Consider the following 16,712-nt stretch of genomic DNA (forward strand, 5'->3'; position numbering starts at 1 on the left):
GCCTCGGAGGAAATCTGGGAACGAGGAGAGAGGCTGCAAGGAGCTAGGGGAGCTCTGAGGGGCTGGTGGAAGACCGCGGGAAGATCTGAGGGGATTTTGAGGGGGTCTCTGTGGGGAAAATCTGTGGAGAGGCTTTGAGGAGAATCTGAGGGGAGGCTCTGAGAGGATTTTGATGGAGAGCCCGTGGGGATGCCTGACGGAAGGTCTGAGGGGAGGCTCTGAGGGGATTTGAGGAGGCTGTCTAGAGATTTTAGGGGAGAGCCATGGGGACGCTTTGGGAGAAGTGGGTGTCTGAGGAGAGACTCTAAGGAGACCAGAGAGGCTCTGAGGAGGCTTGGGGGCTCACAGAGGGGCCGGGCTGTGGGGGCGCCCCGGGGGCGGCTGCAAGTCCCCTCTCCCTCCCGTGCAGGCTGCTGCCTTCCTACCCCCGTTACCGTGGCAACCGCCCGGGCTCCCCCAGCCCCGCACCGCCGCCGCCGCTGCCGCCGGAGCTGCTGGGCAGCCGCCTGCCGCCACCGGCCATGGAGCTACTGGCCGCGGCCCTCAGCGCTGCCTGCGCCTTCGACCAGGACGGCTCGCCGGGACAGCTCACCAGGTGAGTGGGCTGCTGAGGGCGGGGGGCGCGGGCGCGCGTAGGGGCCGCTGTCCCGCCGCTGTCCCGCCACTGTTCTGAGGGCGCCTCCGCCTCTCCGCAGGCCCCCCCCCGCCGCTGAGGAGACCCCTGCCGCCGGCACGGGTGCGGCACCGCCCGCACACCCCATGACAGCCGACTCCTGGAGGAACCTCATCGAGCACATCGGTAAGGAGCCGTGCCCACCGCGGGATGTCCGGCCGCCGCTGCGGCCTCACACAACTTCGCCGCTTCTCCCGCTCCCCGCACCGACGGCGGCACAGCAGCCCCTAGAGGTGCCCTCAGCCCGGCCGGGCTGCACCTGCCGGCCCCCTGAACCTCCAAACCCAGAGCTAAAGACAAGCGGTGCACAGATGGGGGGAGTTAAGGGCGGGGTAAGGGCTTGTGCTGCAGGTCCCCAACTCCCTGTCCTTGCTGGGAACCCTCTCACCGTCCTTACCGTGGCTTTTTGAGGTCTCTGGGGGCATCAGGTTTGCACGTTTTCCGGCAGTGGATTAATGCTATCGCAGAACAGCCTAACCTTGTTCATAAATAATGATTATTCTTGTCATTTCGAAACAATTAATCATTAAGGCTACCCCAAGCTTTCTACTAAAATATTATTTTGCGTACTCCAGAAGGCATAAGACTAAAGTATTTTTTTCACTCATCCCGTTGGACATTAATTGCATGCACCAGGTTCTGCATCTATTCAGTGTAACAGCCACTGGCATAGCACTTTGAACACAATAATAAGTTATTTTGTCCTTTGTGGTCTCTAAAAAGGCAAAGTTGAGGTTATCTGGGTGACTATGGAGGAGAGGACTGTTAAGCATTTGCTCTTATGGTATTTTCTTTTCTTTTTTATCTTTATCTTTTGTGGGATGGGGAGAGAACCTCCACAGCTTGTTTCTTGCTTTCCCACATCAGAATTGTGACGTTCCTCAGAGGAATTTCATCAACAGCAAAGCTAAATCCCATCCTGAGGCAGGTTTTATGGTGGGAATATAGAAGCTTTGTTTTTAAACACTCCTGCTCAGTTTCAGGAAATAGAATCAACATACTTGAATCTAGAGGGTAGGAATGCAGCACTTAGCATGGGAAAATGGAACATATAACTCACAAGCAGCATGGCAAGCCTCCCTGGCAGAAATGAGAAGGCTTCTTAGGCTGTCTCTGCTGTTTGGTGTCAGGCTGTGGCATGCAAGGCTGATTCTTGGTACACCTGATGCCTCTGGCACAATGCTGGAGAAGGAGGCTGGTGTGAAACCAGCAGCCTGCCAGCATCTGTCAGACAAACCAGCTGAGTTTGAGGCCTCCTGGAGGAAAGTGGTGAACAATTTGTGTGAGTGTTGCCAGATCTGTTACCTGGTTTTGGCTGTGTAGATACTAACCTACCAAGGGAGCTGTGTCAAAACACTGTCAGTTTACTGGGACTGTGCACCTCAGAGGTGAGATAAAAATACTAAAACTAGCAGGAGTTCAGAGCAACCCAGTTGCTATTTTCATATATATTTTTATGTGCTGTGTATCAGAGGGAAGCTGTGCAAAACTCTGCACACATCAGTGTAACTGCAAGTGTGTTGCACCTTTATGGAGGAGACTGGGTTTTGACAATCTAAGGTGTTATCTTTACCCCACCAGAGATGTAGCATCAAATGGCTGGAGCTCACTCATTCCTTCCCTCCCTCCTGAGACATTAGTGGACTCTTTGCCTGAAACTGGAGCAGAGAATTTCAGAGAAAACCTCTCTGGGCCTCCTGGGATTTTACATAGCTTTCAATGCAATAACGTTTACTTTAAGAGCACTGCTAACTCTCTAAGGCAAGGATTTCCACAATTAGTAACTAGTTTTTCAATTCCCTTCCCAGCTTTTAAGAGAGCTGGGAAGGGAGACTGTGACAGCAAAATTAAATGGAATAAACAAAAAAGGAAATGTCTGTTACGTACTATAAAAATTATGTAAACATGCCTTATGAAGATCAGTCTTAAACACTTAAGCCAACAGATAACACCAAACTCATGCTCTGACCACAGGGTTAACTGTTAGCCAGGTCACAGTAGGGACAGCTGGGACATTAAGTAATGGAGGGAGCTTATGCAGGTCTCTGACATTTTGTACTTGCTTCCTTACTAAATGTAAACATTTACTAAATAATTATATCATGAGTCACATTCAGCTATTGATCTCAGCTTTTTTTATACACATTCTGTAAGTTCCTACATGTATTGTCTCCTTTCAACATGTCAAAACCTTGTACCTTGACCTTGCATCTGTTACCCCTCCTGTGCTGTGATCATCTCTTGTTCCATCTGGACAAGACCTTGGCATAGATTCTCTCCCTCTTATCTACGTAATTTTTCTACCCATTGTAACCTCTTTGCCAACATATGAGTAGACCCTTAGGACCAAGACAACAGGGATATCTTTTATCCTTGCTAGCGCACCCTCCTTATTTCTTCCTACCCTTCTGCCTACACATCTACCTGTCTTTTATCTTTCCTCTGTACCACCTTTCTGCTTTCTCCTCATATTGCTCTCTTAGAGTTGGTAGAGCTTCAACCAGTCTCTCTTGCTGTCTATTCCAATTGAATTCTGATGGTGGATGCTTTCCATCAGTGAGATCTTTCCATGCCTGTATTTGCTTTGCCTGCCACTGACAGCTCCATAGCTCTTACCTGGTCAGTCAGAGAACCTGGAAACAAAACCAACTTTCATTATCTGGGTCTTATTTCCTTAAAGGCAAGAGAAAAATAGTCTTGAGGATCTTTTAAAAAGGGCTGCTCTTCAGATTTGCATGAGGGACGCTAAATCCCCCTTACACAAAGCATCCTCTGACTTGCAAGGCAGAGCCAGCAGCACAACATGGCTGTATACCTGCAGTCAAACACTACAAGTATAATTATCTCCAATTTGAGTAAAATAGATTATGCTTCAGTTTCCCAGTGTGTTTTCCCTTGAGTCAAGCACTGCCCACGCTGCTGCAGGATGTTGCTTCCCAGCTTGTCCCGCTCTGTATGGGGCAAAAAGAACCCAGAGCCCTCGAGCACAGGCTGGCCATACGGATCAGTGCCACCAAAAGCAGCTCCAATTTAGCAGTCTCTCTGCTACGTACTGAAGGAGCACTTCCACCCTGCTACAGCCTCAGCACCCTCCCTGATGGTGAAAAACAGCCTGAAATGCTTAGGAAAGCCAGCTAAACCTAGTTGACGCAGAGAGAAATTACATAAGTGGCAGCAGCATGCAAAACTTCAGGGGAAGTCTCCTCTGCTCAGCACTGTGTAGGAAGCTAACAGAAGACTCTATGGTTTCCTAGGCACAGCTACCCTTACTGCTATTTTAATCTGGTGTCGAACATCTTTCCAGGAAGAACAGATAGCAGGACACACTCGCAGACTGCAGTAATCCTGTGCTTATTCCTGGACCTTTCCCCAGCATATTTGCCATATAGTTTTAGCACTGACTGGTACAGAGCCTCATTGAAACTGGTCCAGAGATTATATAGGCGGCGACATCTATATTTCTGCCCACCTTAGACAAACTTTTAATCCCATTGTCTCTCACTTTATTGCACACAGAATGTCAGATCAAATATCATGAATACATATGACCAGATAAATTTTAACCCCTAATGGTTCCGACAAAATTAATTATTTAGCATGGTTTTTTTAACATCAAAGGCTTTTCTCTTTATTCATTCATGTTACACTGCTATTCAAGTATAAACCAAGGGAGATAATATAAATTGTGCTTCTTCAATTTCATTAAGGGAGGAAAGTGACTCAGTGTGCTCATGCTCTCCTGCCTTTACATGTCTTCTAAATTACATTTTATATTCAAGCAATTAAAATTCTGGGTCCTACAGATGGTTCAGAAAGAAAAATGGGACAGTTTGAAAGCCCTCAGAGAGACAAAGGATGTTCTAAAGATTGAACTTCAGGATTCCTACCTTTTCCATGCTGTCAGTTGATACCACAGTGGAGGCAAATCCAGTGCAATTTCATCTTCTCCCAAAGTTAGTAATTGAAACTTGGAAGACACCTGGTGTCATTGATGTGCTGCCCCATAGTGTGAACTCAGAGTCTGTTCCTTAGTCCTGTAGCAAATTGGTACCTTTTAGATATTAATTTTGCATCTTCAAACATCATAGAAACTAAGAAGGAAAACAGCAGGATATTAAGCAACATGTCCAAGGCTAACCATGAAGTCCATACCAAAACAAACCTGTAGCTAGTTGTAGTAACTGTAGCTAGTTGTCCCAAAGCTTCACCTGTCCAATGCCAGTAACAGCAGCTCAGTGTTTCCTCATTGAGGATTTTTGTGGCCATTAAAGTGCTCCTTTTAAAGTCATTTCAATGTATGCAGTATGACTTTTCCAGACACACACTTAAACATAGACATCAACCTATATAACTTGTAACATAGTAATATAACAGAGAAAATCAAGGTTTAAAAGACATTTAAAAGCCTGACAAGTCAGTTCTTTTATGTCTTCTGAGTGATGATGGATTCATCTGCCTGTGTTACTAAATGTTTTGTGAGAGCAGATTTTTTACATTTTAGATTTAGAAATGCCCTTCCATTTGTAGCTTCCACTTCTGGCTGAAGTCGGAATACCATAACAGGCTTTTCACTCTGCATGGAAGGCACATCTCTCACCTCTGCTGAGGTGAACTAAAGCAAAGCAACTGTCCTTTCCCACAATCTCGTTCAGTCACAGCCTCTCAGACCTGCTGTGTTCCTTCCTAGGGCTCTTGTACCAGGAATACCGAGATAAATCTACGCGCGAGGAGATTGAAACCAGGCGATTGCAAGATTCACAGACAGACCCTGAGGAGACTTCACCCAGTGAGGAAACCCCATCTGAAGCAGAGTCCACAAGTACAACTGAAAACAAAGCTCCACCACAAATCAATTTGCTGAGAAATTCCAACTCCAGGTTCAACTTATGGCAGGATCTTCCTGAGGTCCAGAACAGTGGTGTCCTCAGCATCCTCCAACCAGATGAGATCAAACTGCAGGAGGTAATGAAGGAATATTAAGAATATTTCTTAATCATGTTGTTTAACCACTCATTGTTTATTGTGAAACTGCAGACATTTTTCTGTATGCTACTGCTGCTGGATGTTTCTGTAGCAAAAGGAACTTCTTTTCCCTTTTCTGATTCGGTGTTAGGAGCAACTTACAAAAGAAGAGAGATATTAGGAGGTTTTTACAAAAGAGCCATCGGTTCCAGTGCACATTAATCCTTTTCCAAATTAACTATCAGGACACATAACTTTCCACCAGAAATCTTAGAAGAATTCAACCATTAACTGTAAGGCTTTGAATATCTGACATAGTAGAAATAGAAGAGATAGAGATTGATAAACATCCTTATATTTAATTGTTGCTACTTGGAGTCTATTGCAAACAGTAAAAAATAATGACAGGTATATTTGCATTTAGCTATGCAATGCAGTGACATCACTATTTTAGAGCCATGTGCTGTGACTTACAGGACTGTACTGAAAGGAGTAGGTGGGGGTAGCTGTCACAAGTGATGACAACATCAGTTGCACCACAATTTACAACTGGTTGCTATTTTGGGTATCATGGGGAGTGTGAGTGTTCTTTGTCACTGCATAGCACTGCATTTATAGCCAGCAGTGTAGAGGGCAAACCCTGTTAATGTGTGGTTTGCGTTGTGGTACAAGGCTCTATCCCACAAGTCCAGCTGTACTCCTGCACCAGTCCCTCCTGAGTTCAGTTAGACTTCCATAATCCATGCTGAGGAGAACCTTGTGCACACAGTGACAGTCCTGGCTAGGGCTGGAACTTGACTGTCATGCTGGAAAGTTCATCTTGTGCACGCCAAGGGCTGTGTTATTCATACCCTTAGTGGAGCAGACTGGTGTTTATATACAGTAGTTTGGGGTAGCAAGCACAGGCTGTTAGTGTATCAGGGTTAGGGCTGAAGGTGAATGAAATAATTTGTTTTTTCTCCATGTTCTTCTTCTGCACTGGTTATTTGGATTTGCTCTGTTTACCTAGCAAAACACGGTACTTCCAAGTGCCAGCATGACAAACACAATCTGGCATCTGAAAAATTACAGGCTTTTATTTTTATTTTTGCTTCAAAATGAAGAATTTTTATGGAGAAATATTTTGCTTAAAAGCGTGCACTATAGATTTCAAAACTTGTCATTTCTGTTAAGTTACATTTGTTACCTGTATGTGGTTTTGGGAAAAAAAATCTTGGTGCTGCTAAACCTCCATATTAAGTGTGCTCAATTGTCTTCTTTCTGTTAAAATAACCAGAGAAATAAAGCAGTTGGAGAATGGGACAGTGCTGTCATAAAGAAGTGCTGTGCCTTGTTAGTTTATCAGACCTGAAATTTTCTTCCTGCTTGTCCTGGGATTAGCACACTAAGAGATTATAAAATTGCTCCAAGCCAGAAAGCTGTGAAATTGGCTGAACATTGAACAGATAGAGTGGAGAAGTTGCTTTGTGAGGAGAACCAAGGTCAGAAAACAAGGAGGGCTAGGGAAATCACTGAAGGTATTGAAGAGATTATATTGAATTCAGCCTTGCTGTAAGCAAGCACTACTTGCTCCTGTAGTTCTGGAACTCTATTCATGTTGGCTGTGAACTGTGAGAGTGAACTGTACATGAGGGCTTAATTTAGTAAATGTAAAATGTTCAGCTTCATAAAGGAGAATTGGAGAAGTTTTCCTGAAGTACAGGACAGCAGAAATTCTGGAGTAAATATCTTAAGGACAAAACTGTATTTTCTGACCCATTTTATCTTCAAAGCTGTAGTAAACACAGGGACTAGAAAAGCTTGCATGTCTTCAGCCAGGAAAGGTGGAACAAAAGCATTATTTTGATCACAGGGAGAAATACTGGTACACAAATGGAAAGAAAGTTGAACACCCTGCATCAGAGCTGAGGAAGGGAACACCACCAGAGCTGTCACAGAGCAGGGCTTAAACAGTCAGAGAAAAAGTTGGTTATCTGAAATAATCTTCAAAGTGAAAGAGACTACAACAGGAAGAGAAATCTGGTATTCATTAGTGGCAATGATGGAAATTACTGAGCAGCTTATCAATGCAAGATTTTTTTAAAAAAAATTGTTTTCAAGCATCAAAACAAGAAAGTTGAGTGGAAGAGCAGTGGATGCTTGAAAAGTATCATGGAAAGTGATTTTTTTAATTGTCCCCATTGGAACAAACAGGACAGATATTATCACTATGGATTTCATTATTTCTTTAGTATAGCCTGCATTCTGGACCTGCCCTTGCAGGTGTGGCACCCTCCACTACAGCAAACACAGATTCTGCAGTCAGACTTGGCAGAAAAAAATCCTGACTTGGAGTCTCTGGAAAGCTGCAGTGCAAAATGATTGGAGGTGTCAATCTCCAGGATACCTGGAAGGGATAGGCTATCCTAACACATCCTGTACATCTTTGCCTATTTCCACCTCTCTCATTTATCAATAAAAAGATATAGGTAAACCTGTAAAAGTTACATTTAGGACTAAGCCGGTCATGCAGAAAGAGAGAGGTTCTCTCACAGGTTCACCCAGTGCCTGGGTAAAGCTTCTGGGAAAAGATGAGCAGATAGTCCTGCACTTTTCTCATTAGGAATCTGGCCTTGAAAAAATCCAGTGTTCTCTTATTTCTTAAACACTGTCTGTTCCATAGTCACTAAGTTCATCTTTATAGACACCCTTTGCTCTGTCTCCCTTCTGGGGGCTGTGCAGGCACAATCTCCTCCTCTGGTGCAGGAAGCCACTTGTTGGACTTAGGTACCCACTGGGAACATTTCCTAGGCTGCCACCCCTGCAAAGGGCTGAAATGTCACTTTGACTAACTGCTGTTTTAGCAGCTCTGGGTTGAGTAACAGTCTCTCCTTCTGAACCCATTCACCCAGATCTTGGAGTGCAGCACAGTGTCAGGGACACAACCCAGGTCTCTACCTCGAGTTCTTATGTGATGCACAGTGATATTTCCAGGAAAAGGCCAAAAACTGATCAGTGAAAAAATCCAAATAATTTCTTTAAAGAGAAAAAACAGACAACAAGCAAGCCACAAGACAGACCCCCAGCTAATTTAGAGCATATTTCTCTATGTACACATCACAAAAACCACTGCATGTACCTGTGGCTCCATATGACCTCCTCAACTTTAGCTGTGCCCCAGCAGCCACTGAGAACCAGTCCCTGAGCTCTGACACCTGCTCTGCCTGGCCAGCTCCACCCTCAGCAGGGTGCAACAGAGGAGCTGTGGGAACAAGGGGAGCATTGAAGCAGCTTTAGATTCAAGGGAGCAAAACTTTCACTGAACCACCAACTGCCTCTCTTAGTAATGGCAGTGTGGGCCATGGGCCCCAGGACAAGGAACCCAAGGCACCCCTTTATCAAGAGATGCCTGAAGGATTTAACAGCACTGTGTTGAACCTCTGTGAAAGTCTTCAGTTAATCTTACTTCAACTAATGGATACAGTAGTTGTGTAAATAAACACCTTTTGTATCTACCTCTGAACAGAGACAACATACACTCCCCCAGAGAGTAAGGGATCTCTGAGTGGTAATAATGGAATGTCCCTGCAGCACTTGCAGTAGGTAGAAGACTTTATATCTGCATCTCATTAAACTGATTTTTATCTCTGAACGAAACCATCAATTTGCCATTCTGCTTCCACAGACCACATCCTTGGCCTGAGGAAACCAGGCTTTGCTCCAGGGTTTTCTCTTCTAACAGGATAAGCAAAGGTTGAAATTTGGAGATTATTTATGATTTCTGATAGTAGTTAGGCACTACTGTATCTTGTCCTGTTCTGTTGTGAATTGGGGCAGAAAAGTGTATGGCCAGGGCTGACCAGGGGGTCTCACTTGGACAGTAACAGCTGTGTTTCCTCTAGGTCAGGGCTGATGGTTGTGGCAGGAAGACTTCCTAAACTAACTCACGGTCTCCTCACAAAACATGTGGCAAATGCATTGTGGGCTGACCTCTCCCTGCAGCCTGGGCCTGCAGGGTGGGTGCAAGGTCCGTGGCTGTGCAGCACAGATGTCCTCATTAATGCCCAGTGAAATGCTCTGTAGAAGTAGAAGGTACCTGCTGACTTCCTTCTTTGGGATTCTCCCCCAGGCCATGTTTGAGTTGGTTACTTCAGAAGCATCATATTACAAGAGTCTGAATCTGCTGGTGTCTCACTTCATGGAGAATGAACGTCTGAAAAAGATCTTACACCAGTCTGAGGCACACATCCTGTTCTCCAACGTGCTGGATGTCATGGCTGTCAGCGAGCGGTAAGTTGGCTGCTGAGTGGCACTGAAAGCAGCAGCTTTAGGTAACTGCAGTTGGAGAGGGATGGAGGAGCTGACTTCTCCTGGGAATTGCCTGGGACAGATAGGTCACAATTAATATGGGTGCTGACTTTCTCATTTAGCTTCCTGTTGGACCTTGAGCAGCGAGTGGAGGAGAACATTGTGATCTCAGACGTGTGTGATATTGTCTACCAGCACACAGTTAATCACTTCTCTGTGTACATCACCTATGTCTCCAACCAGACCTACCAGGAGAGAACCTACAAGCAGCTCCTGTGAGTTCTAGCGCTTGTTGCTGCACTATTTTGTAAAATTGCACAAGCTACAGATTTAGCTGTAATTTTGGTATTTATGAGAAAGGGCTAGATAGCACAGAAATGGGGTTTCCCTCTTCATGATTTCTCACTGCATTCTGTAAAAAGAAAACACAATTAAAGGCTTTATAGTAAGGATTAGTTGATGCAGGTAACATGGCAAGTAAACTCAAAGCCAGCATTTCTCAACTGCAGGAAATATTTATGGTGCATGCAGGGCCATGTACATGCTTGTGTAATGCACATATTTTTAACCTGCAAGTAGAGGCAAGAGATGAAAGGCCAAGAACATAATACAAATCTCTGATGAGAGCAACAGCCACTGCTTTTCCCAACCTTCTCAGCAAGGCATTAGATTTTTCCCAATTTCATAACTATTCTTTTTCAGAACAACAGGATTTTTTTAAAAGAAGAAAAAAAAAATTAAAAAGCTATTTTCTTCGCATTCTACTGTTATACACAGATCTAGGCCTGAGGATATAATCCAACATATTTTTGTAGTATTTTTCAAGTGTAGCCAGTCTTTTGGTCCAGTAGGAATTCTCTGATACAAGCTCAAAACAACGAATGCCCTACAAGCTTGTCTTTGAGAGGAGAAGAATCAATTTTTCTCTAGTTACAATGTCCTGGATTCTTTCAGGACAGCCCATTGCACATGCTGCAATGTATTTTCTTCTATAGCATCTGCTGGTTCAGGCAAGAGTAACAATGTTTAGTCCTTTCATTTCTCTGCTCTCTAACTTTTGAGGGGAAAATATTTTAAGGGGCCTTTATTGAGCTTGGCCTGCTGTTCTCTCCAAAAAGAGGGTACCACAGGGTTTCCTTCAGTCAGAGGTGAGCAATACAGCTGCAGAAAGAATTTGCCTGCAGTCATTATCTAAACACTTAGAAGCAAAGCAGCAATAGGCTGGGTTACTTGAGCTTGAAAGGGACCTGTTGGAGATGAGATATTCCTAAATGTGAATTCAGAGGGCAGCATTTTTGTCTGCAGGAATACATAAAGCGTGTTGAAAAGAACTGACTCCCTTCCCCAGGCTCCCAGCTATCACAGGAATTTTGCAACACTTGGCTGAACTCAAAGCCTGAGGTGTGTCACAGTTTCCCCCATTTCACTGTTCCTCAGGCACATGCAGTTCCATTCTGCCGTGAGTCACCCTGCCAGACAGGTACCTGCTGCAGCAAGGAGGAACTCTGCCAATGGCTTCTTTCACATGTTGTGAGGAACACCCAGTACAGACAGGTTTTGCACAGTTACCAACCTCTTTGCATCCATGCTGTTTCCAAAACTAGCCACGACTCCAGCAGCACAAGCCTTGCTCAGGTTCACTCAGTCCATGGCTGCCAGGAAGCTTTGTCTGCCTGTGGCAGCTGGGACCACTCTGCTCTGCACAGCTGTGTCTGTGGCCCAGCTCTGCCCTCATGTCCTGCAAACATCATCAGGGAAGGCCCAGCCATGGCCTCTGCCCTTCTCAGGCCAGATTATGATTTCCATCCTCTAGCTAAGCAGCAAGGAATATTCAAGCTTGAGCTACTTTGTGGCTTGTCTTGTTCTTATGACTGTGTGAATTTCACCTTATCACAGAGTTCCAACTGTGTAAAAATATATAATTATGCCTCTGACTCATTTACTTGGACACATACCCCATTCACATACACCTACACACGCTGTGTATGCTGCTGAGCTAGATATGAACACATGTGAGCACTGCTGTGGCTTGTACATTAGAAGTCTATTTTTTCCCTCCCCCAACACTATTTATAGTTTTAGATTTAAACTAAAATACACCCAAAGGCATTCAGTCCCCTCCTTCCCTCTTCTCTCCTGTTGGGAGAGACCAGGCAGATGCTGTCTCTGGGACCAAGCTGCTTTTGGGTCACCAGCCATATGCCAGAGTCCCATGGAGGGTAGCACTCAAAGTTCTCAGCTTCTCTATCTCTCCTCTCAGCCAGGACAAACCAGCCTTTCGGGAAGTGATCTCACAGCTGGAGCTGGATCCCAAGTGCAAAGGCTTGTCCTTTTCTTCCTTCCTGATTCTGCCATTTCAAAGAATCACTCGACTCAAGCTGCTGGTGCAGGTAGAGTTTTGCCCTTCTCTCTCTCACAAAGGACTTCTGTATCACTCCTGGAATTTTCCTTTCCAGCAGCTGTGAATGGGGCTTAGATACAGCCACAGTGACCCTAGAACTGGCTGAAGCCTTTCCACAGAGTCAGACATTCACCACAACTATGGGAAAAGGATTTCAGTCCCCTCAGAGTCCATCCCTGAATTAGTGTTGAATTTGCCATATAGCTTTTACTGGGTGAGAGTTGAGGAGGAGCTTTGTCAAGCTGCCAGAAGGGGTAGCAGCAGTCCATTAATCCAGCTGCCTGATGGTTAGGATGGTGACACACACATGCAGAGCAGCTGGATGACACAGGGATGCTACACCACGATGGCTTGGACCAGTCAGCCAGTGCTTTGCCACCTTATCTAAACACTGCTTGAGCATATGCTTCTAGGGATGAGGAAACAGCTCAGTCCCAAATGGTCTTATCCCACTGGGATTACCAATAACACTGTCTATTAGTGCTAGGTCTAGTTATTTATTAATTTATTTTTATAAAATAAGAACCTACCTGTTTTATTTCTCTTAGATATAAGGTCAGATGGGAAGAGGTTTTAACGAGAAAGGGGAACTAAGAGGTGAGAGTCATTGTACTGTGTCACCTTTGCTGTAATTAGGCTGATGGCCAGAAGTAATTTGTAGGCTAGCAAACTTTACCTTTCTGTGCTCTCACACTGGGATCAGCATTCACACAGCCTTTTCTCCCCTGCAGAATATTTTGAAGAAAGTGGAGGAGAAATCTGACAGGGAATCCACTGCCCTGGATGCACATAAAGAACTGGAAACAGTAAGTTTGAATTAGTTAATGGAGGGCCATTAAGATTAATCACCATGCTCATTTCACACACACACATCCCCCTGTAAAAATCACCTGCAGACTACATTCTGTCTGGGAGCAGTTTCTTTGAATTCTGTCACTGTGTTTCAAGAGGTTATTTCCTAAAGTCTGAAGGATGGACTCGTCTACTTGCACATAGATGTCAGTGACAGCGAATCCCTTGCTAACAATAGATGTCTGTTTCTGCCATAGGAAAGGGCAGAGAATGTTTTCCTTTATGTCTCCAAGAACACAAAAGGGTTTTCAGACACCTGAAGGTGATGGATCTGACTGAGAGGTGTGTGCACAGTACAACTGTGTCAGGCTCCTCCGACACAGCACACTTTTTCTTCTGACCTAGAATAACAGCTTCCTAATGAAGTACACAAGCCAGCTTTTAGCCCTCTTCCCTGAAGCTGGTAGGTAGGTGTGGTGTTCAGTTGTGCTAGTTACTGATGGGTACAAAACCCCATGAAGGCAGTAGGATGTTTCCCATCTGGGATGTTCCTGATATGGTTTGACAGGATAATTCCATTTCTGAATGGTCTAGACATAGCTGGCAGCTACATGGGCTGGGACAGTGTTTGAACCCTTCACCATCAGAAGCTTGGAACATCTCCTGAGTCTTGCAGTTCAACACAAGTATTTGAAGTTGAAAACTCTGCTAGAACATCAGCCTTAGGATGGGCCTGCAGTCTCTGACTGAAGCACTAGAACAGAACAGCCTCTTGGATTTGCCCTGAACCAGTATAGGAACTGTATGCTTGGAGATCACTAGGGATAAAGACAGGGACTTTATAAATTAAGGATGTTCTGCATTGAGTTAGTATTTGCAGAATCCCTCTTGACACATCTGGTAGCCAATTATTTTTCCATTAGTCAGTAGCCTGAGGAAGACTGTTCCTGTAGCATGCAGATGACTATAGCCGCTGATGGAAAAATGCTGGGTTTGTATTCAGTCATCAATGACTCACATGATCAGTTTACTAATTCTTTTGCACAGTTAAACACTTATCTGTAAGTGTTTAAGCTGATACCTAATATCCAGCTAGGTACAGGCACACAACAGAGACCATCTCATGCTTACTTTTTCTGTATGTTTGTTTTCTCTCTTTCTATTTGAGAGGCAAGAGATGATCACAGTTTCAGTTACTGATATTCTGTTAGATTTTAAGTAGCAGAAACAGAGAACAAAGTGGAGCTTGTTCTCCAATGTAATTTTTCTACCTAGCCAGTTCTCAAGAGAGTTGCTCCTTATGAAACAGGCAGTGGGATCTAGGTTAAGGTCCCTGTAACAGCATAGTGCTTGCACGTTGGTTGTGGTTTTTCAGTTAAAAGTTTGTACTCAGAACACAGCTGGGCTCTGTATGATGAATGTCTCTTTCCCTAGGACATTTCATAGCCCTGGCATCTAGTGCTGCTTGGCAGAACTACAGCATCTGCATTCTTGAAAAAAAGATGTTTGGCTTCATTCTCTCCTTGAAGATGATACTGCAAATGTACCTCATTCCAAGTGTTGGGAACAGGGAAAATGAGATATATGATGTGTCAGATTCTGGAAAACAAGCTGTTCATTTTGCTGTGCAACCAGAAGCACTGTTTTGTACTGTCTGGTTCAGTAACTGAATGTAGCCACCTAATATGTCCTCTGACAGTCAGTTTCCACCTGTAACACCTTCTGGATGTTTGGGAGCTTTTTGGTTGCTCAGATTTTGGGGTTTTTTTCCCCCTTCTCTTTTACATGCACCCACAGTGCTGATTAAAGAACTTGGCTTTGTCAATTCCTGTTACAGAAGGGCACTTACCTGATTGTGGTCAAGCCTTTTCATGCTGTCCATCATCACTTAGCTGCTTAAGGCCAGCAGAGACAAACCTTGTCCTCTCTCTTCCCAGGTGGTGAAAGCATGTAATGAAGGTGTCCGGAAGATGAGCCGAACAGAGCAGATGATCAGCATCCAGAAGAAACTAGAATTCAAGATCAAGGTATAAGCACAGGCTGGACACTTTTGTTCACTGTCTGCACTTTGCAGACAGCCTCCAAAGGGTCCTGTCCAAAGGGGCTGCTGCAGGCACAGCACCTCTGTGTGTGCTCAGTGCACACCTGCTGCAGAGGCTGGGGCAGCAACAAGGCCGGTGTGACGTGCACGTACACAGGTGGGACACGTTGGCATCACCTCTCCTGTGCACTGTGCTCCTGCTCCAGCACTCAGGTCTGGCTCTTCCCTCTCACCTCCCTTCAAAATGCAGGTCAGCTTTCAGCTGTTATTTTACATACAAAATATGTTAAAGGTCGATGAAAGCTGCAAAGCAAAACACTTTAAAACTGAAAAATACCCAGACAAAGACTGCCCCACCATTTTGATTAATTTCTGTATTTATGCATTGTGTACAGTCTCTAAATACCTGCTGCTGATCTGTTTCAGCTCCACTGAGGGAATTACTACATCAATATTTAGGGATATCTGATCAGATCTCAGTTATATATACCAGGTGGTATATCTAACTACATAGTTTTATATATATAAAAGCACAATAATATATATATATATCTCAGATATATACCATTCAATTCCAGTGCTGAATATAAAGTTGTCAGTTCTTTTCTTAAATGCTATAGAGAAGCTTCTCAGGTCTGTCTGCTCCACAAACTGTAAGGATCATATTCAGCTTCCAAGCAATCTTTTTATGTATATGAACAACGAAAACGAAAAAAATTGGTTTTTATAGAGCACTTTACCAGTGTGTCAGGGCTAGACCACAGTCCACAGGACAGTAGTAGATGAGGGAGGCTACACAGTTGTCTTCACCTGCTGTAGAGCTGAGGCTGTAATGACAGGCAGGAGCTGGTTCATCTCTGGAGCAGATCTGCCTTGGGACCTGGCATGGGTAGGGCTCTTCTGGGAAGAAGAGTGCAAGGAGTTGAAAAGATAGATTGTACCACCATGCATGTGATGAGCACTGGGAGTGAAAGTAGAAAGAGTGACAGTTATACAGGTATTTTTCAATATTTCAGTCATTTGGAAGTGTGGTATTCTTCTAGTGCAAGATGTGCTTTGTTCTGGGCTTCTTGGTTTTAGCACAATATGTGTTGAAACTCCAGCAGAAATGCTGTGATAGGTGCATGAACGGTATCTCCACCTGACAGAGACAGACCCAACCAGAGGAAACCTGTTTAACCTTGGTTTTTTGTAGCCAAAAGGCCAAATCTGTGGTTTTAAAAGTCAGCCTTACTGTTGAGGAAAGTTCAGCCCATGTGACAGGATCTCTCAGAGAGAGATCAGGGCATAGGCTGTTGTTTCATTCCAGTACTTGGCACTCTAGCATTGCCATCCTTAAATATCTGTCCATCCCTGGGCTCCTACTGTACCCCTATCCAACCTCTGTCACACTGCTGGGCTGTGTGGATGGCAGAGCACACTGCCCTCTCCTTGCAGCTCTGCTCCAGCCTCTGCAGTGCAAGTTGTGGTGATGGGAGTTCACCACCCTTCCTTTTGCATCTCTTGGTGCTTTCAGCATCATAACTACTTGAATCCATGGGGTTTGGCTGCTTTCC

The 16,712-nt window shown here is 44.7% G+C and overlaps 1 protein-coding gene across 4 annotated transcripts in view; it reads left to right on the plus strand.

Moving 5' to 3' along the window:
• Window positions 1-16,712, plus strand: part of NGEF (neuronal guanine nucleotide exchange factor) — a 47,597-nt gene that overhangs the window by 23,174 nt on the left and 7,711 nt on the right. For all 4 annotated transcript variants that reach the window (XM_059479500.1, XM_059479501.1, XM_059479503.1 and 1 more), the window contains 8 exons: window positions 410-595; window positions 696-799; window positions 5,361-5,635; window positions 9,744-9,904; window positions 10,045-10,197; window positions 12,183-12,312; window positions 13,055-13,129; window positions 15,053-15,142. In XM_059479500.1, coding sequence (XP_059335483.1) covers window positions 410-595; window positions 696-799; window positions 5,361-5,635; window positions 9,744-9,904; window positions 10,045-10,197; window positions 12,183-12,312; window positions 13,055-13,129; window positions 15,053-15,142 — 1,174 coding nt within the window. The remainder of the gene's footprint in view (window positions 1-409; window positions 596-695; window positions 800-5,360; window positions 5,636-9,743; window positions 9,905-10,044; window positions 10,198-12,182; window positions 12,313-13,054; window positions 13,130-15,052; window positions 15,143-16,712) is intronic.

This window comes from Ammospiza nelsoni, chromosome 10 (assembly GCF_027579445.1).
Source record: "Ammospiza nelsoni isolate bAmmNel1 chromosome 10, bAmmNel1.pri, whole genome shotgun sequence".
Lineage (NCBI taxonomy): Eukaryota > Metazoa > Chordata > Aves > Passeriformes > Passerellidae > Ammospiza > Ammospiza nelsoni.